Raw genomic sequence first — 20,547 nt, forward strand, 5'->3', positions numbered from 1 at the left:
GAAAATTCTCCAAGCTAGGTTTCAGCAATACGTGAACCATGAACTTCCAGATGTTTAAGCTGGTTTTAGAAAAGGCAGAGGAACCAGAGATCAAATTGCCAATATCTGGTTGGATCATCAAAAAAGCAAGAGAGTTCCAGATAAACATCTATTTCTGCTTTATTGACTATGTTGAAGCCTTTGACTGTGTGGATCACAATAAACTGTGGGAAATTCTAAAAGTGATGGGAATACCAGACCACCTGACCTGCCTCTTGAGAAACCTGGATGCAGGTCAAGAAGCAACAATTAGAACTGGACATGGAACAACAGACTGGTTCCAAATAGGAAAAGGAGTGCGTCAAGGCTGTATATTGTCACCCTGCTTATTTAACTTCTATGCAGAGTACATCATGAGAAATGATGGGTTGGAGGAAGCACAAGCTAGAATCAAGATTGTGGGGAGAAATATCAATAACCTCAGATATGCAGGTGACACCACCCTTATGGCAGAAAGGTAAGAAAAACTAAAGAGCCTCTTGATGAAAGTGAAAGTGGAGAGTGAAAAAGTTGGCTTAAAGCTCAACATTCAGAAAACTAAGATCATGGCATCCGGGCCCATCACTTCATGGGAAATAGATGGGGAAACAGTGGAAGCAGTGTCAGACTTTATTTTTCTGGGCTCCAAAATCACTGCAGATGGTGACTGCAGCCATGAAACTAAAGACACTTACTCCTTGGAAGGAAAGTTACGACCAACCTAGACAGCATTTTAAAAATCAGAGACATTACTTTGTCAACAAAGGTCTATCTATTCAAGGCTATGGTTTTTCCAGTGGTCATGTATGGATGTGAGAGTTGGACTATAAAGATAGCTGAGTGTCAAACAACTGATGCTTTTGAATTGTGGTGTTGGATAAGACTCTTGAGAGTCACTTGAACTGCAAGGAGATCCAACCAGTCCATCCTAAAGGAAATCAGTCCTGAATATTCATTGGAAGGACTGATACTAAAGCTGAAAGTCCAATACTTTGTCCACCTGATGCGAAGAGCTGATTCATTTGAAAAGACCCTGATGCCGGGAAAGATTGAGGGCAGGAGGAGAAGGGGACAACAGAGGATGAGATGGTTGGATGGCATCACTGACTCAATGGACATGAGTTTGGGTGAACTCCAGGAGTTGGTGATGGACAGGGAGTCCTGCCGTGCTGCAATTTGTGGGGTCGCAAAGAGTCGGACAAGACTGAGCGACTGAACTGAACTGAAAGGAGAGTTGGTCAGTATCAGGACACTCTGCTGTGACACAGGATTTAACACAGCAAGGGCCCCTAAAAGATGGTTCTATACACTGCCAGGATGGCTCTTTCCAACTTGAAAAAAGTGATAGCTACATCCACATTAAATAAATAGAGATGCCAGAATTGCCATGGTAAACTGTGGTGAAAGAAATCAAAACATTCAATAAAGTGGGTCTGCAATAATGGGTCTATTATTTAAGATGGAAAAAGACCACCAGTAGATCATGCTTCTTGGAAAGGCCTGGAGGACACTCTGTTTATCAGGTACAACAAGGAATGTACTAGATAGGGAAAATGCCAGCACCACTGAGAATCTTGTTGCAGATGTGGTCTCTAAGTAAGGATTGATGGTAGGAGATGGGCTCCCTAATAGCAACAAGGATAAGAATGCAGATTAGCAGAGAACCATGGTTGGATGGCATTACCAACTCAATGGACATGAGTTTCAGCAAGCTCTGGGAGTTGGTGATGGACAGGGAAGCCTGGCGTGCTGCAGTCCATGGGGTTGCAAAGAGTTGAACACAACTGAGAGATTGAACTGAACTGACTGAGGTGGCGGTCCTTAACCACCTGGAGAAGGGTGGGGCTTAATGTTAGAATGGTAGCCAGGAGGGTCTGGCCCACAGGGATTTTGGCAATGGTTCAAAGAACGTCATGTTCAGGAATTTCTTGGCCATTCAGTGGTTAGGACTCTGAAGCTTCTACTTCTGGGGGTCCAGCTTCAATCCGTGGACTGAGATCTAAGATCTTGCAAACTAGGCAGCACAGTGGAAAAAAAAAAAACAGAACATAGTGTTCTTAGGGCCAAGGTAGATGGAATGCCCACTGTATATAACTAAAAAGAAGGGGAAAATGAGTTGTTTAATGGATAGTTTCAGTTTGGCAAGATGTGAAAACTCTAGAGATCTGTTGCACAACAATGTGAATAATCTGAATACTACTGAACTGCACTCTTAAACATGGTTAAGATGGCAAATTATATATTGTGTGCTTTTTACCACAATTAAAATTAATTATTTACAAAAAAATGGATGAGAAGGCTGAACTCCGCTGCTCTACTGGAAATAGGTAGTCACAAATCTTTGTCTGTTATCAAACCTAGAACTTATCAACTGAAGGAGACCAGATTCCCATGAGGAAGGATCCTATGAAACCACAGCAAATATATATACTAGTGATTCCTGCAGTCCTTCCCCACATGAATCTATTGCCATTTATTCAGAAAACTCTATACTGAAGTTAGGAAAATAGCCAGATATTTCTAGGGTTGTTGGATAGAGGGTCCAAGTTAACATTGATACCCAGGGACATAAAGCATTAGCATTGTTTCCTTACTGGACTAGGAGCATATATGAGTTAGATAATAAATGAAGTCTTAGGCCAAGTCTGTCTCACAGTGATTCCACTAGGTGCATGGATCTACCCAGTTATTTCTCCTGTTCCTGGATGTATATAATTTGAATGGGTTTACGTAGAAACAACAGAATTCTCACATTAGTTTCTTGACCTATAGAATAAGAGCTGCTGCTGCTGCTGTCACTTCAGTCATGTCCGACTCTGTGTGACCCGATAGACAGCAGCCCACCAGGCTCCCCCGTCCCTGGGATTCTCCAGGCAAGAACACTGGAGTGGGTTGCCATTTCCTTCTCCAATGCATGAAAGTGAAAAGTCAAAGTGAAGTCGCTCAGTCCTGTCCGACTAGTAGCGACCCCATGGACTGCATCCTACCAGGCTCCACCATCCATGGGATTTTCCAGACAAGAGTACTGGAGTGGGGTGCCATTGCCTTCTGCTATGTGGTAATAAGAAAGGCCAAGTGGAAGCCCCTGAAGCTGCTCCTCAACAACGGTCAAAATAATAAATAAAAAATCTGCCACATTTTAGGGAAATGGAAGAGTTTAGTACTTCCCTCAAAACTTTAAAGAATAACAGAATGATGGTCCCTGTCATATTCCTGTTTAATTCACCAGTCTGACCTCTGCAAAAACTGATGGATCAAGGCAGATGACAAACAATGCAAACTTAATCAAGCAGTGGCTCCAACTACACTTGCTGTGTCAGATGTGATGTCTTTCTAGAGGTGCTTAACAGAGCCTGCAGTACATGGCATGTAAACGTCCATCTAGAAACTGGTTTTTTCCACACCCATATAGAAAGAGGATCACACAGGATGGGCAACTGTACATTCATGGTCATCCCCCAGTGTCATATTCTCTGTCATACTGTAGTCCAAAGGTATATGAACTGTCTGAAAGTTTTGCAGAACATCATATTGATCCAGTATATCAATACCATCAGATGTTATAGAAGAGGCAAATATCCTGGATGGCTTAAGAAGACATATGCTACTCTAGAATGTGGGGGAGAAACTATACAAATATTTAGAGTTCAACCACATCAGTGAAGTTTTTACAGGTTGAATGATCTGGAACAATCCAGTACATTGCCTCCACCATTTAAAAAAAAAAAAAGCCATTTGCACAATGCACCTGTTAACCACCAAGAAGGAAGCACATTTGGTAAGCCTCTTTGGGTTTTGGAGGCAGCATATTCTACAATGGAAATACTGCAAAGATCCATTTATCAGCAGGTACAGGTTTGCTGGTTTCCATCCCACAAGCCTGAAAGCCCTGTACTTGCCCAGCTTCAAGACCAAAGAGCGAGCCCAGAGTCAGCAACAGAGACTTCAACAGTTTAATGAATGGGGGAACTTGTATGTCTGAAGCAAGGTCCTGGAGCAGCACCCCACCGTGTGTAGCAGACAGCAGACAGGACATGGCAGCAGTCCTCACTCCCAGCAGGAGAGAGAGGTTACCAGTTATAGGGGAAATTGATATCAGGTTGGCTTTTCAGTTACCAGGGAAAGCAACAGAAGGGTATGCCTCTAATCACACCTTTGATAAGCATAATGGAGAGTTCTGATCCAAAGCTAGAACAAGCCATAGCTGGGACCTGGGGCAAGTATGTAGGAAGGTCAATCATGTGAATAGGGTACAGGTGAAGTAAGCACTGGTTGAGCAGGGAATTAGAGCAAGAGAACAGCCATCTTGAGTGGCCTAACTGTGCAGGTTGGTACTTTTGATGGGGGCCCAGAAGAAAGGACTGAAAGATCAAAACTGAGATATGAGCACCACTGCTGCTTGGGCCCTGTCACGAGAGATCTCATAATATCTGAGCTATCTGGGATAGAGAATGACACTGTATGAAACCCCTGGTCACCACTTGGATTAAATATATGGACTTTCATGCACTTCTAAATTTAGTTGATTTTAGTTTACTTAATACGTGCTTAACATATGCCAGATCCTGTCCTGGACACTGAAAGCACAAGGATGTAATAAAACCTATTCCCTGTTCCCAAGTAGCTCAGTCTAATTTTACTCTTACTATTTGCATGCCATTTGATTCATCTATTTCCTCTAGCCTGGCCTTTCCTAGGATTCAGGTAGTAACAAAGTGGGGCCAAATGGGAAAAACTTGAGAACAATTCTATTAGCTAAAAATCTACCATGAATTGGGCCAAGATCATCATGATTTGATTTGAACAAGCCACATCAGTCATCCTGTAACAATAAAAACTCAATTGTTGAGTTCCACACACTTCATATACATTCATTTTCCCCCCAAATCCTACAAGGTGTTATCTCTTCCCATATGAGAAAACTGAGGTTTAGGGAGCTAAGTCATCCAAGGCAGATATGAAATGTTAGAGCTTAGACTTGAATGTAGAAATACTGCTGGCACTTCAAATCCTCTTTAACCACTCTATCTTATACCTTCATGCTACTTCCAGTGACCTATAATAGTCTGAAAATACCTTGATCTATTCCAACTCCTTCATTAAACATTAAATTCCTGCTTGAAGCTCTCCAGTGACAAGCAGCTCTCCAAAGTGATCTTTTTCACCTATAATCGAGAGATTCTTATAGAGGAAATTCAAATGTTCTCTCTCTAGGATCATTTAGTTGCAAAGAACACTCAAGCTAGCTTAAGCAAACAGTAATGGTGGCAGAAGGAGGTGTTTGTTTATTTGGCCACATTATGAGGCATGCTGGATCTCTGTTCCCCAACCAGAGATGGAACCTGTGCCCCCTGCAGTGCAAGTGTGGAGTCTTAACCACTGGGCCACCAGTGAAGTCCCCAAGCAGGATGTTTTAAGAACACAAAAATCTTACTGGCAAGTTAGTAACCCAGGGTCAGAAAAAGGACAGCTGTGCATCATGGGGACAAGAATTTTGAAGCCATTTTCTGAAGTTGTCATTTCTACTTCATTCATTCTTCATTCCATATCATTCTTACCAGCTCCCACTGCTTGCTCATGACCCAACATTAGTGTTTTAGCACTATCCTACTTGACTTTTCATATTCCATTATCTCTGAATCAGTCTTTTTTAAAGTACAAAATCCTTAGAAATACATAGATTGATAGAATTTAACCTATGGGTTGGATCTTGAATCATGTTCTAACCTTGGTCTGACCATCAGTGGAGTCACCCTGAAAACAGCTGCTTGGGTTTAAGCAGGATCTGTGGATGTAAAATAATTTCAGACTGGGTATGTACTGGGCTTGTGTTAACAATCTTGTTCAGAAAAACATAACGATGGGATGTATATCCTCTTTTTCTGTGACACTTAAACAGAATCTGCAGTACTTACCTGGTCCATGGCATGATATTTTATTTTTTCTCTTTCTTATTTTTTAAAGTATGGTAACATATTTACAGGAGACTTAGAAAATATACAACAAAGTTACATATAGTTACGCTATGAAAATTATTTTTAAGTAGATAAATTAAGATTTTTAGTTGGAGTTTTAATATCCAACTCAAAAATTAAGACAGAAAAGTAGAAGGATATAGCAGACATGAAAAGCACCATGAACCAATTCAGCATAATTAAGATTTATACAGTTTTCACACAACAGTAGGATACAATACAAATTCTATTCAAGTTTCCATAGACTATAAAGTAGGAGACAATGGAACATACCTAGGAACATAGAACAAGGTACAAAAATTGCAAGGTCTAAAGATATTGAAATTATACAGGTCTGTACTCTTATCACTGTGGAATTATGTTAGAAATCAACATCAAAAGATATCTGAAAATAACCCATATATTTTAAAGTGCAATGTGACATTTACCAAGAGAGATATCTGGCTTAGCCATTGCCAGCCTCAAGAAAGTTAAAAGACTGAAAAAACAGAGGGTGATTGCAGGGAAGAAAGCATTTAAATAAGAAATTAATATCAAAGATACATTAAAACCCCCATGTATTTGGAAATCAAATGTCCACTTTGAAAGAATGGGTGTATCTAAGAAGCCATAACAAGGAAAATTGGAAAAAATTTGTAACAGAATAAAAATGAAAAGAGAATTTATCAGAATTTGTTGGATACAGTTGAAGCTGCTTGATCTTTTATTTTTTGTTTGCTATTTTTCTAACTTAACTAAGTACCGTGGAGGCAGGGATTGGCTCCTATCCATCCTTGACCCTTCAAAACTTATATCCAAGGGCTCTCAACACTGCCCTGGATCAACTTGATGCTGTGGCAAACAGTTTTGTGATGGGATACACTTACCTACTGTTGGCTGACCTCTTAAGAGTACTGAGAGGCATGCTGACAGTTTGATTTGTGTATGTGTGGTAAGATATACACAATATAAAATTTACCATTTTAACCACTTTTGAGTATACATTTTCAGTGGCATTAAGTATGTTCATGTACTGCACCCACCACTACTATCCATCTCTAGAACTTTTTCATCATCTTGAATGGTAACTCTGTACTCACTAATCAGTAACTCCCCATTTCCTGTGGGGTTTCCCAGGTGGCGCTAGTGGTAAAGAACCTGCCTGCCAATACAGGAGATGTAAGAGACATGGGTTCAATCCTTGAGTTGGGAAGATCCCCTGGAGAAGGGCACGGGAACTCACTCCAGTATTCTTGCCTGGAGAATCCCATGGACAGAGGAACATGGCAGGCTACAGTCCATAGGATCACACAGAGTTGGACACAACTGAAGTGAGAGCACAGACACACCCCACTTCCGCCTCCTCCCATTAGTAATCACTGTTCAGACTGACTATTCTAAGACAACTTACACAAATCTATATTTGTAGCTTTGTGTCCGCTTTATTTCACTAAATATGTTTTCCAGGTTCATCTTTTTTTTTTTTTTTTTAACACGTATCAGGTTCTTTTTTTAAGGCTGAATAATATTCTATTGTATGTATAGCCATTCTGTTGATTCCTTCTTCTGTTGATGACATTTGTGTTGTTTCTACTTTTTTGGCTATTGTAAACAACGCTGCTATGAACATAGCTCTATAAATATGTTTGAGTCTCTATCTCAGATCTGGGGCCCATATACCTAGAAGTGGAATTGCTGGACCATTGGTATATAATTTTTGGAAGAGCCACTATATTGTCTCCTCAATGGCTGCACCACTTTACATTACCACCACCAATGCCCAAGGGTTCCAATTTCTCCACATCCTTGCCAACATTTAACAATCATCCTAATAGATGTGAAGTGGTAGCTAATTGTGGTTTTGATTTGTAGTTCCCTCATGTATGGATGTGAGAGTTGGACTGTGAAGGCTGAGCACCAAAGAATTGATGCTTTTGAACTGTGGTGTTGGACTGCAAGGAGATCCAACCAATCCATTCTGAAGATCAACCCTGGGATTTCTTTGGAAGGAATGATGCTAAAGCTGAAACTCCAGTACTTTGGCCACCTCATGCGAAGAGCTGACTCATTGGAAAAGACTGATGCTGGGAGGGATTGGGGGCAGGAGGAGAAGGGGACGACAGAGGATGAGATGGCTGGATGGCATCACCAACTCGATGGACCTGAGTCTGAGTGAACTCCGGGAGTTGGTGATGGACAGGGAGGGCTGGTGTGCTGCGATTCATGGGGTCGCAAAGAGTTGGACACAACTGAGCGACTGAACTGAACGAATAATGACATTGAACATCTTTTCAGTTTATTGGCTATTTGTATATCTTCTTTGGAGAAATGTCTATTCAAATCTTTTGCTCATTTTTCAATTAGGCAGGTTTTTTTTTGTTCAGTTGGTATTGTACATATTGTTTACCAGATATTTGATTTTCAAATATTATCTCCCAGTCTGTGGGCTGCTTTTTCATTCTTTTGTAGTATAATTTGATACACAAATTTTTTACTTTGATATAGTTCAATTTACTTACTTTTTTGTATGTGCTTTTTTAGTTAACTTGGCTATGGTTTAAGTGAAGTCACTCAGTCATGTCTGACTATTTGCAACCCCATGGACTTCAGGCTGCCAGGCTCCTCTGTCCATGAGATTTTCCAGGTAAGAATACTGGAATGGGTTGCCATTTCCTTTTCCAGGGGATCTTACTGACCCAGGGATTGAACCCGGGGCTACTGCACTGCAGGCAGACTCTACCGTCTGAGCCACCTATGGTGTAAAGTAATAACTTCATTCTTTTGCATTGTTGCTTATCTGTTTTAGGTATAGTTGCAACACAAGGGCTCAATAGTTGCAACTCTCAGACCCTAAAACACAGTAGTTGTGGCCTGTGGACTTAACTCTACGGCATGTGGGATCTTCTTGGACCAGGGACTGAATCCATGTCTCCTGCACTGGCAGGCGGATTCTTTCCCACTAAGTCGCCAGGGAAGTCCTGTGTCCTTTAATCTCATACTCCTAATTTGACCCTCCCCCCACTGCCCTCTGGACTTCCCTGGTGACTCAGACGGTAAGCATCTGCCTACAATGCGGGAGACCTGGGTTCAATCCCTGGGTCAGGAATATCTCCTGGAGAAGGAAATGGCAACCCACTCCAGTATTCTTGCCTGGAAAATTCCATGGACTGAGAAGCCTGGTAGGCAACAGTCCATGGGGTCGCAAAGAGTTGGACACGACTGAGCGACTTCACTTTCACTTTCCACTCCCCTCTGGCAGTCTGTCTTCCATATCCATGAGACTGTTTCTATTTTATATATAGATTCACTTTATTATTTTTAAGATTCCATATATAAGTGATGTAATATAGTATGTCTTTCTTTGACTTATTTCACTAAGCATATTCTTGAGGCCCATCCACATTGTTGCAAATGACATTTCATTTTTTTACGACTAATATTCCATTGTATTTGGGTCACATCTTCTTAACCCAATCATCTGCTGATGGGCACTTGGGTTGCTTCCATCTCTTGGCTATTGTAAACAGTGTTGCTATGACCACTGGGGTATATGTATCTTTTTGAATTAGTTTTTTTTTTTTTTTCTATATTCCAGGAGGGGAGTTGCTGAATCATATGGTAGAATAGTTTTTTTTAAGGAACTGCCATACTGTTTTCCACAGGATCACACCAATTTCCATCCCCACCAAAAGTTAGAATTTTCTATTTAAAAAAACTTATTTGGCTGCACCAGGTCTTCATTTCCACATGCAGGTTCTTTAGTTGTGATGTAGGATCTAGTTTCCTGATCAGGGTTTGAACACAGGTCCCCTGCATTGGCAGCATGGAGTCCTAGCCTCTGGACATCCAGGGAAGTCCTGAGTTTTTCTATTTTTGCAAAAACTTCATTGGGGTTTTGACAGGGATTGCATTGACTCAGTAGATCTCTCTCGGTAGTATTTACATCTGAACAATATGTCTTCCAATCCATGAATCCATGAGAGTCTGTTGGACTGCAAAGAGATCAACCCAGTCACTCCTAAAAGAAATCAACCCTGAATATTCAGGGCTGAAATCAACCCTGAAGGACTGATACTGAAGCTGAAGCTCCAACACTTTGGCCACCTGATGCGAAGAGTCAACTCATTCAGAAAGACCTTGATGCTGGGAAAGACTGAGGACAGCAGAAGGGGGCAACAGAGGATGAGACAGTTAGATGGCATCACTGACTCAATGGACATGAGTTTGAGCAAACTCCAGGAGCTAGTGAAGGACAGGGAAGCCCAGCATACCGCATTCCATGGGGTTGCAAAGAGTTGGACACGACTTAAGAGACTGAACAGCAATCCATGAACATGGTTATGTCAGTTTAATTATGTCCTAATTTCTCAGCAATGTTTTATAAAGTCTTTTGCCTTCTTGGTAAAGTTTATTTCTAAGTATTTTGTTCTTTTTTGATCTTGTTATGAACAGAAATACTTTCTTAATCTACTTTTTACGCTGTTCACTGTCAGTATATAGAAATGCAACTAATTTTTTTGTGTTGATTTTGTATCCTGAAGCCTTCCTGAATTTATTTATTAGTTCTTTTTTGTGGGCTACTTTGATTTTTTAGACACATTAAAAAAAGGTGTTACTGCAGGATAAACTCATCACTACCTCCTTCAAGTTTATACTTTTCTTTTATGCCTAAAAGGAGGCAAATCTTTGAGAAGAAACACCAGTGCTAAGGAAATCAACACATGCAAACTAAGAATTTTGGCCCAAATACCATGACCAAAGATCCTGTCCCAGGTATGCAGAATATCCAGTTATTAAGTTTGTAAAAGTCAACTCCTGAATATATACAAAAACTATGAATCCTACTTGAAAAAAAAAACCAAAAAACAAAAACCTCTCAAACTTACTGAGTAATCCTTAAGGTTTAACTTTCAGGCTAATATTGAGTGATATTTAATGAAGATTTCTATCAAGAGGCTACATATACATACTTTTCATTTCAATAAACATTGAGTGATGTGGGGTGATATTTAGAATTTAGACCCTGGAATTTGATAGCGTTAGATTAGAATTCTGGTTCTCTCACCAATTAGTTATGTTGCTACTTCTCTACACCATTTTAGTTCTGCTTTAGACCATAACATCTGCCCGAGAGTGAGAGTTAAATGAGCTAACTTTGGATTTAGTAAGTGTTGGTTATTATGACTGCAAGTAGACTACATGTTGTCACTATGCAAGATATTGGAAATAAAGATGTATGACATACCATCTGCCATCAAGGTGCTCACAATCTAGATGGGAGAAGTATGAAGAAAATCAATCTCAATATTGTACTACAGTAAAAACATGTGCAAAGGAATGAAAGCTTGAAACAAAGTGGTATGTTGTCACAAATGTAAGACTGTTATGCTCAGATATGAAGTTTACTTTATAAAGGATGGACTGGAGCAAGTGAATAATAAGCAAGCCCAATAAGGAGGATATGATAATCTAGGCAAACTGTGTGGCAGAGCAATTCAGCTTGAACAGGAGGGTGGCAGTGTTGGATGGGGCCTTGCTGTGCCTAGAACCATAAGCTCCTTTCTGCCATGGCTTGGGAGATAACAAACTTTATAATAATCTTTCATCTTCACCTTAATCATTTAGAGGGTCTGGTCCCATCACTTCATGGGAAATAGATGGGGAAAACAGTGGGAACAGTGGCTGACTTTATTTTTTGGGGCTCCATGACTGCAGCCATGAAATTAAAAGACGCTTATTCCTTGGAAGCAAAGTTATGACCAACCTAGATAGTATATTCAAAAGCAGACACATTACTTTTCCAACAAAGGTCAGTCTAGTCAAGGCTATGGTTTTTCCAGTGGTCACATATGGATGTGAGAGTTGGACTATAAAGAAAGCTGAGCGCCGAAGAACTGATGCTTTTGAACTGTGGTGTTGGAGAAGACTCTTGAGAGTCCCTTGGACTGCAAGGAGATCCAACCAGTCCATTCTAAAGGAGATCAGCCCTGGGTATTCTTTGGAAGGACTGATGTTGAAGCTGAAACTCCAGTACTTTGGCCACCTCATGCGAAGAGTTGACTCATTGGAAAAGACTCTGATGCTGGGAGGGATTGGGGGCAGGAGGAAAAGGGGACGACAGAGGATGAGATGGCTGGATGGCATCACCGACTCAATGGACGTGAGTTTAGGTGAACTCCAGGAGTTGGTGATGGACAGGGAGGCCTGGGGTGCTGTGATTCCTGGGGTCGCGGAGAGTCGGACACGACTGAGTGACTGAAGGAAGCCTGCAGGAAGCCTGTTTGACTCAGGGACCATTTACAGGGGAGGAGACAGGCTCAGAGAGCAAGGCCATCATTATACTAGTATCGAGGCACCAGTGACACTATACTGTATGAAAAAGGCAACCACTGGAATACAACAAATATGAATGGTGACCCCTAGAGCTGTGCATTACAGCAGCCTTATTGAACAGATAACATAGATCACATAGTAGGCAATGGAACTGATCTCCATCTAAAAACCTGTGCATCTTCTACTATCCCATACTACTGATATGTCTTTATCATATTTTATTTGTGGATATATAGCACACTTAGGATTAAACACTGAATTGAAACCAAGAAACAAACACATCCCAATGTGGGTTTTCACAAGAACCTGTTGGCTTATTAAAATTAATTTAATGGAATCCCATAAACACTAGTTACTTAACAACAAATCAAGATCCTTGATGTATTCTTAAGCCATTACTTAACAGGAAATATAGGGGTAAAACAAATATAAGTTTCCAGTTATTTACTTTGGGCTTCCCCAAAACAGATAAATAAGGACCTTTATAAAAACTGAAAGGACTAACCACAAAACCAAGATTATCAATCAACTCTCTGCAGACATTTCTTCAATTATCCCAAAATTTTAAGGTGAAATTCCCCAGAAAATTCTTCTATAGTTATCTTGGCAATAAACACATAAACTTAGCAAAAAGTAAATGCTGAGTAACTACTTTATATATTTAAAAAACTATATAATTCATATTTATGCCAAGAACACTACAATTGACAGAAGTTTCATCAACATTCTTACCTATGCCTACTCACTCTGAAGGCAGGAACATTTCCTTGGGTTGAGTCAGGATCTCAGTATGCTTTGTCCAGGAAAAGTGAAGGTATGAAAATATAAAACAAAAAAGAATATTGGCTCATTACACACAAGAGAGGCCAGCCATTAAGAGTTGTTGTCAACAGGATGAAAGGAAATACTGAGGAGAGCTCCTCTGGGTGAGTAGTTAAAATGTGATAAAAATGTAAAAGAGGAAGTAATATACAAAAAAAATTTCTATGGGTATTGATACAAAGACGTCTTTGAAAAGATGATAAAACACCTACTGGAGGATTTTCAGAAATGAGATTCACAGAACTATAGGAACATAAGAAATACTGATCTGAAACATCTCATTTGACTGCTGATGAATTTCAAAGTTGTTAGGTTAGGGAACCTGCCCAAGGTCATATGGTTAATGCCACAGTTTGGACTAGGACCTAATTCTCCTGAATTCCAAATGAGACCTCCCACGGCCCAACCATTTGCTATACTACCTGTCTCTTCTGTGTTCTTAACCACTTGAAGTCCCTTTAACTCTCTTGGCCCCCACAATGTACCCTTTAGGGAAAGTCAAAAGAACAGCGTTCTGGACTATGGAGACCATGTAGACCTGCTGATCTAACAATGTAGGAAGCAGTATATCAAAAAATGACTAGATTGCAATTCATTTGGGGGTGAGGAGCAGAGAGGAAATACAAAAGGAGGAAATTCTGTCGACAACAAAAGGAGAAGCACAAGAGGAAGTATTATCCTCTTTTGTTATTTTATTACTGTTATTTTATTTTGTAGTTAAGTCCATATATTATATAAAACATAACAGGAAAAACCAACAAATGTATAAAATAAATTGAGGTGTCTGGATGGAAAAAAACACAAGAGCTTTGCTTTCGTGTCTATAGATCTCTTGATATGTTGTTGGTCTTGCACTAGAGATATCAAATAAAGATATCTAGCTTGAAACAAGATTTGATATGCTGCAAGGTTAAGCCATAGTTTTATGATGGGTCATGACAGATTTTCTAAATCTTATTCTTAAATATTGTCTCTAACAAATGCTGATATAACAAAGTGCAAGCTTTTATCATCAGATAGCAAGAGGGAAGCTTCAGTGAATGAATGCAACTTACCTCCAAGTCCTCTGAAAGGAGGTGAAAAAATAAATACTGTGTTTTACCAGTACTCCCCCAAAGCATTACCTAAGCATGCAGGAGGATGCTGTGAGCAGCTATAATAGTAAGATCCAATCCAGAGGTAGGTTCAAGGCCAGGAGTAGAGGAATGGTTGAAGAAGTCCTCCTGGGGCCAGTACCATTTCACAGAATGCCCATTTGTGCTGGGGAATGAGTCTATGGCCTATTTTTTCTGATTCGAAAGGACATTCCCAACTTCAACCTTGCTGAAAAAGAGGCATTTTTGCACCTGCTATTAAGAACAGCTAGAACACAGGATAAGGCTGGCATAAAATTATTTAGCAAGCACATGCTGGCTACTCCAGTTTGAAATCTACCAAACTGTAAAATCAAAAAAATTAAAAAGTTGAAGACGGAGCTGTTGTTCCTCAAAGATGAAAAAACCATCTTACAAAAAGAGGGATTAGGCACTCACTTAATTCTATACGGAGAACATCCTTCTCAAGCTAGATGGAAGATGAGGAAGAGCATTGCTACAGGCTGACCAGGCCATTTGGAGACCAAGAGGAGAGGAAACAAGGGATTCAGGAAGAAAGCTAGTAGAAGAAATTCTTTTGGGTCTAACTAGGTAAATGAATCTAGGGCAACTGCACCAAAGATATGCTACCCATCACGCCAGCCTGTAGCTGGTGGCAAAATATCTCAAGACATTTTAAGCCCAGAAAAATATATGAGAAATATGTTAACCAAGCAAATTAAAACCAAAACCTCAACGGTAAAAATCTCCTCAGATTTGAAATCCAAGACCCTCACTTTTTATTAATTCTGTGCATCATTAGAAAAAATAAAAAGTAACAAATGTAAAGACTTGTTTTATTTCTACTGGGGTAAGGAGGAGGATAAATAAAACTGGTTTCCAATTTGCTCTCCACTGTATACACACATACCCACACACACACATACACACATACACACACCTAAAATACCCCAACAAAAAACAAAAAAACCAAGAATCAAAACCCAAAAGACCCTCAAACTGCACCAACACTTCGTATTTTGACCAAAAGAATAGATCCTGGGAGGAAGTGCAAAATGCAAAATTAATGACCAAAAAATGCTGAACAAACAGCATTATCAATATACAAAATATTTATATTACTGAACTAGTAACAGTTGATGTTCTCCGTGTCTGTAAAACTTTGGAACCACATAGCTGATTTGTTAATCTAGTCCATGCCAGCTTCCAAAAATCAGAAAAGATCTTAGTTAGCTTCATTCTTTGATGCCTCATCAAAATTTTCTACGAGATCTAAAAAAAAAAAAAGTTAATGAGTTAAATTTACAAAAAAGAAAGTAAATGCAATCCCTATCTTCTGGCTCAACAAATGCTGCTACCAGCATTAGCCTGAAAAGACATAGGACAAGGGCAGAAACAAATTGGGGGCATTTCACTAATAATGCTTCAATTTCTGCTTAAAATAGAAACCTTAAGGAAAACTACTAAGGTGAACAGCATTTCCATATGTCAATCATAATTCCTACAGAAATGCTATAACATAAATTCATAATCACAATGATTCCAATTTAATAAAGGCATATTCTAATTCAGTAAATGCAGCAATTTCTGATTACCCATTCTAAATGGGTTTTTTGACTAGATTGTGTGCACATCATTATGAATCCATTTAAATTCACAAGCTCACCATCAACAAAAAACTGAAAAATCATCACAATGAATTAAATGAGATAAACAGGATGCAAAAAGTCTTAAAACTAAAGAAAGGTTGCTTACCTGGAACATCATCCTCCTCCTCATCAATGTCTTCTGGTTTTGGGGTTTTGCTATCCAGCACTACAAAAAGTTTACTTTAAAATTAGTCACTGAGAACAAAGACCTTTATGGAACACTTACAGTGTTTACTTTTTTTTGCCTGTCTACATAGTTTATAGAAACAAATCTTACATAGCTGTTCAGGAGAAGCTAAATATTGTCTAATCTAAATGCCATATTTTCATTTACAAAAATTAATAGAAGTTTAACTTCTTTAGATATACACTAAATATGGCTGGCAATGTCAATGTGTAGTGAAGGTACAACATGCAAAATGGAATAATTTAGGTGAGTTTAAATAAAGATGTTATAGTTAAATTTATTCTCCAAATTCCATATTCTTCAAATAAAAAAATCAACACTCAAGATTTTTTTCTATCTCATTTGGCATAAAAGTATCAAGCTTTGTAGAATGAACACTGAAATAAAAGGCTCTGATTTTCAGGAATGACAAGACAAATTTGAAACCAGGACTATTTGGACATTCAGAACTTACAGTTGCTTCATTTGTAGTAGCATCAACAATATTAAATGAAAATATAGTTCTGTGATATCACTATCTTCTTGTTATTAGTCAGAAGTAAATACCAAATCAACTATTTATAAAATTTCCTTTTAGGTAATTACCTCCCAACTCTCTACATTACCACCAAATGTATCCAAATAGTCTATAGACTGCACTGCATTAATCACTGAAGGAACAAACTCAAAAATTTATGAAGCATACAAGTAACGTTATAAAAGTAAAATTTATGAACAGGCAAATCCTTCCAGCATGAAATAGATACCTTTAAATCATTAGGTTCTTTAAGCAAGATGAGAAGGGAAAGAGGCATTAACCTGAAATACTCACCTTGCCGAGGGAACTGTTCAGCTAACTTCCTAAGACTTGTTAAGCTGTCAGCACCAAGCTGACTTAATATTCCAGGAAGCATTTCTGTGATTGGTTTGGCTTCTGCATGGCCGGTAATTGCAAAGGTGTTGGCAGAAAGGGAAGCTTGGACTTTAGGATTGTTGAAATGAATAACTGTCCCATCATCTTTAATCATGTTCACCTGTAGGATCACAGAAAAAAATGTATTTCACTTATTTGGTACAACTCAAAAATATCTGTTTAAAAAGCAATTAAAAACAATTCTTGTTTTTTACCTGGTAGGTAGTTTTGCAATCCTGATGTAATTATCATCTAAGCAGTGAATTTGGGTGGAAAAACACCCCAGCAACAAAGTAAAATGGTGTTTATGGCACAAATTACTAGGATGGTAAAGAAATAATCACTTTATTATAGAATCTAGATTCTACTGTTTTGTTATTATTATTGGCCGTGCCACATGGCTTATAAGAACTTAGTTCCCTGACTAGGGAATGAACCTGGGTACAAAACAGTGAAAATGCCATGTCCTAGCTGCTGGACTGCCAGGGAATTCCCTAGAATCTAGATTTCAAATTCAAAGATTTCTACTATGAGAAGGAAGATCATGCCCACATTTTTTTAAAAAGGGAATTATCAGCCAAGAATTGGCTTCTTAATGAAATTACCCATTATATTACTCAATTTACACTATCAAACTAAATCCATACAGATACTACTGTATCTGTACAATAGTTAGCATCTTACTTATGGAACAGGTGGTAAGGAGATAATAGTGTATGGTAAAAATAACCACTGAAAACCCATAAAGAACACTCAGAAATTTAATCAATCAGGGTTTCACTCTTTTGAATATCTAGTAAATTTATAGAAGTTTCAACTTGTTTTCCTCATGTCATTCTTCATAGGAGATTTTGTCAGTTCCTCTAATCCTTTTAAGTGGAGCTTCTCAACAACCTTCAATAATCCTTGTAAATGACAAGAAGTTCTCCCACTCAGTTGTCTAGCCATCTGAACATTTATCAGTTACTAGGAAACCCTTAAAATCATCTCCATATTCTTTCAATAGCTTTCCTCAATATGAACCGCTTCAGATTTAATCTCATCAATTGCCTGGGACTCACTGAAAAGGAAGGTTGAATGTGTGTGCACTATGTAAAATGTTATTTTTCTCTCTCACTCTTGCTATGTTTTAGTAGAGCTGTATGTATTATATTTGCATATAAGTTAAATGTGTAAATAATGTGATTACACTATGCAGTTGACTTCACTGGGTAAGTTACCTTGGTGGTAACATGCTTATTATATAAAAAAAGTTAGGAGAGTTAATTCTTGGCTACTTTAGAAGCATTTCATGGTCCATCCAAAAACTGCCCTTGTCAGAATCAAGCAGAGATGCTGAGTGTTCTCCATGGTCAGTGGAAGTGGGCTTTTCTTCCTCAGAGGTGATCACCACCACTGACACAAAGCACCAGAAAGGAAGGGGAAGAAAGGGGCTTCTAAATTTCAGGCAAGACCTGGAACACAGAGAAAATAAAAGGCAAGTCCCCTAGAAAATTGTAACTAAATCCCACAAATACTATACAGAGTAAGCATTTAATCCAACTGAACAAAAATCATGAGTTAAAAATAATTTATGTTAACTTTAGAAAAAATAAACTATGTACTTCTGAAGATAATTATTGTGTAGGTAGAAAAGTTCAATGGAAAAGTAGCTTAAAGTATGAGAGAGGAATGGCATGAGAAGGCAGCAGTGGCACAGCAAATATGAAATGGGATGCTTTTCTGGATCTATCCCAGAATCACATAATTTTAGTATGGGAAAAGAATAAAGATATGGTAGGACTACATTTTTCCAAATCAAGACCCATCACTTAACTTAATAAATGACTTCTATAACACCACCAGGGGTGAAAAGTATCCCAACATTGGAATATGAGATATTTTTTATTTACAAACATTACAGTCACAAGAGATTTAAAATCAGTATTGCTCAAAAAAAGTCAGGACATATATTTGTCGAACTTAGAGGTCTCCTAGTTCAAATCTCCTGTTAGAGAAATAAATACTAATGATAAGAGTTCTTGATTAAGCAATATTGTTGTTTAGTAAGCAATATACCCAGGACAAATAACTGATTATGTACAAACTCAGAACTTAAACTTAGGCTTCCCAACTTTATTTAGTTTCTTTTCTATGATGTCACTCACATTCTTAAACACCTATTTGTCTATAAAAATTCAATTGGGTGGCACCATAAAAGCTTGTCAGAGAATTATCTATCTCAGAGTACAGGTTAAGTAACAGCAGATATATGAATAATATATGTCATATCTATTCCATGTCCGATTGTGAAACAGAAATTTATTAATGGTTGTTTTAAATGAGGTTGTGTAAAAGATGTAACTTCATGAATAGAAAGGTCCAAAAAGAGGTGGAGAGTTTAATTTTAGAGTAGAGAAAATGAAATACTAGAGGCTACAAAGGCCAGAATCTTTTATTTCAGTCTAACATTCCTTCCCCTCTACTGAGCAAATAACATGGTTATATATGGCTCCTAGATACAGGCTATTAGAACTATCAAAGGATTAATTATTGAGCGAGCAACATGAACAGGACACTTACCAACTCTTTTTAAGAGGCAGAAGGAAGGACAAGGAATTTGTTGAACTGATAAAGCAAACTGTATGCATTTCATATGAAAACCAGTGACTTTACTGCTGTTTGATCTACGTTAAGTCATACAACCTATATATAGCATAAGGAAAGGAGCAGACAAATAAAGACTGTTAAACTGCCTTCCGTACCAGCTCTCAGGTCCCTTTTTCAATCAATCAAGTATTCCCTTTATGTCACAATGCTTTTTCCACTTAAAAGGTAGCTGAGGTAAAGAACGCTACTTGAATTATAGAGGAAGAGGCTTTTTTTTTTTTTGACCCCAGTTCAGAACTCCAGATGCCCTTGCTCTTATTTTCTATAATACTGACATGTTTTGAAGTTACCAGAAACTACTATGTCCTTCCATGCATAGTGTATTTACATAGGCTATTTTCACTGTTTAGAAGAGCCTTTTCCTGCTTCTCCACATTGCAAGTTCCCATTTATCCAAGACACAGGTCAGATGCTTCTTTCTCTGTGAAAACTTAAGGTGGTTTATGCACCTTCCGACTTCATGAAAACTGATAATATACAAGATTATCTTGTAGTATAATTGTGTTTGCAATCTTTGACCTTACTAGAAGACGAATTCCTTGAGATTAGAGGTCACTTGTCTTATGAGACACAGCATTCCCTCAAGTGTCAGCACATAGTTCAGTTCAGTTCAGTTCAGTCGCTCAGTCATGTCCAACTCTTTGCGACCCCAGGAACCACAGCACGCCAGGCCTCCCTGTCACATCACCAACTCCCGGAGTCCACCCAATCCCATGTCCATTGAGTCGGTGATGCCATCCAGCCATCTCATCCTCTGTCATCCCCTTCTCCTCCTGCCCTCAATCTCTCCCAGCATCAGGGTCTTTTCCAATGAGTCAGCTCTTCGCATCAGGTGGCCAAAGTATTGGAGTTTCAGCTTCAACATCAGTCCTTCCAATGAACACCCAGGACTGATCTCCTTTAGGATGGACTGGTTGGATCTCCTTGCAGTCCAAGGGACTCTCAAGAG

The 20,547-nt window shown here is 38.8% G+C and overlaps 1 protein-coding gene across 3 annotated transcripts in view; it reads right to left on the bottom strand.

Annotated features, from left to right (window-relative positions):
- Window positions 1-9,491: 9,491 nt before the first annotated feature.
- Window positions 9,492-20,547, bottom strand: part of BTF3L4 (basic transcription factor 3 like 4) — a 28,551-nt gene continuing 17,495 nt past the window's right edge. For 2 of the 3 annotated variants that reach the window (XR_011144412.1, XR_011144413.1), the window contains 4 exons: window positions 16,869-17,070; window positions 15,977-16,036; window positions 13,038-15,493; window positions 9,492-9,964 (listed from right to left, as the gene is read on the bottom strand). Coding sequence is in view for 1 of the 3 variants with exons in the window: in XM_068964111.1 (XP_068820212.1) it covers window positions 15,447-15,493; window positions 15,977-16,036; window positions 16,869-17,070 (309 nt within the window). In the remaining 2 variants the exon portion in view is untranslated. Of the gene's footprint in view, window positions 9,965-12,739; window positions 15,494-15,976; window positions 16,037-16,868; window positions 17,071-20,547 lie in introns of those variants that run through there. The other variant, XM_068964111.1, reaches the window with a different exon arrangement.

The sequence above is a fragment of the Capricornis sumatraensis genome, chromosome 2 (assembly GCF_032405125.1).
Source record: "Capricornis sumatraensis isolate serow.1 chromosome 2, serow.2, whole genome shotgun sequence".
Lineage (NCBI taxonomy): Eukaryota > Metazoa > Chordata > Mammalia > Artiodactyla > Bovidae > Capricornis > Capricornis sumatraensis.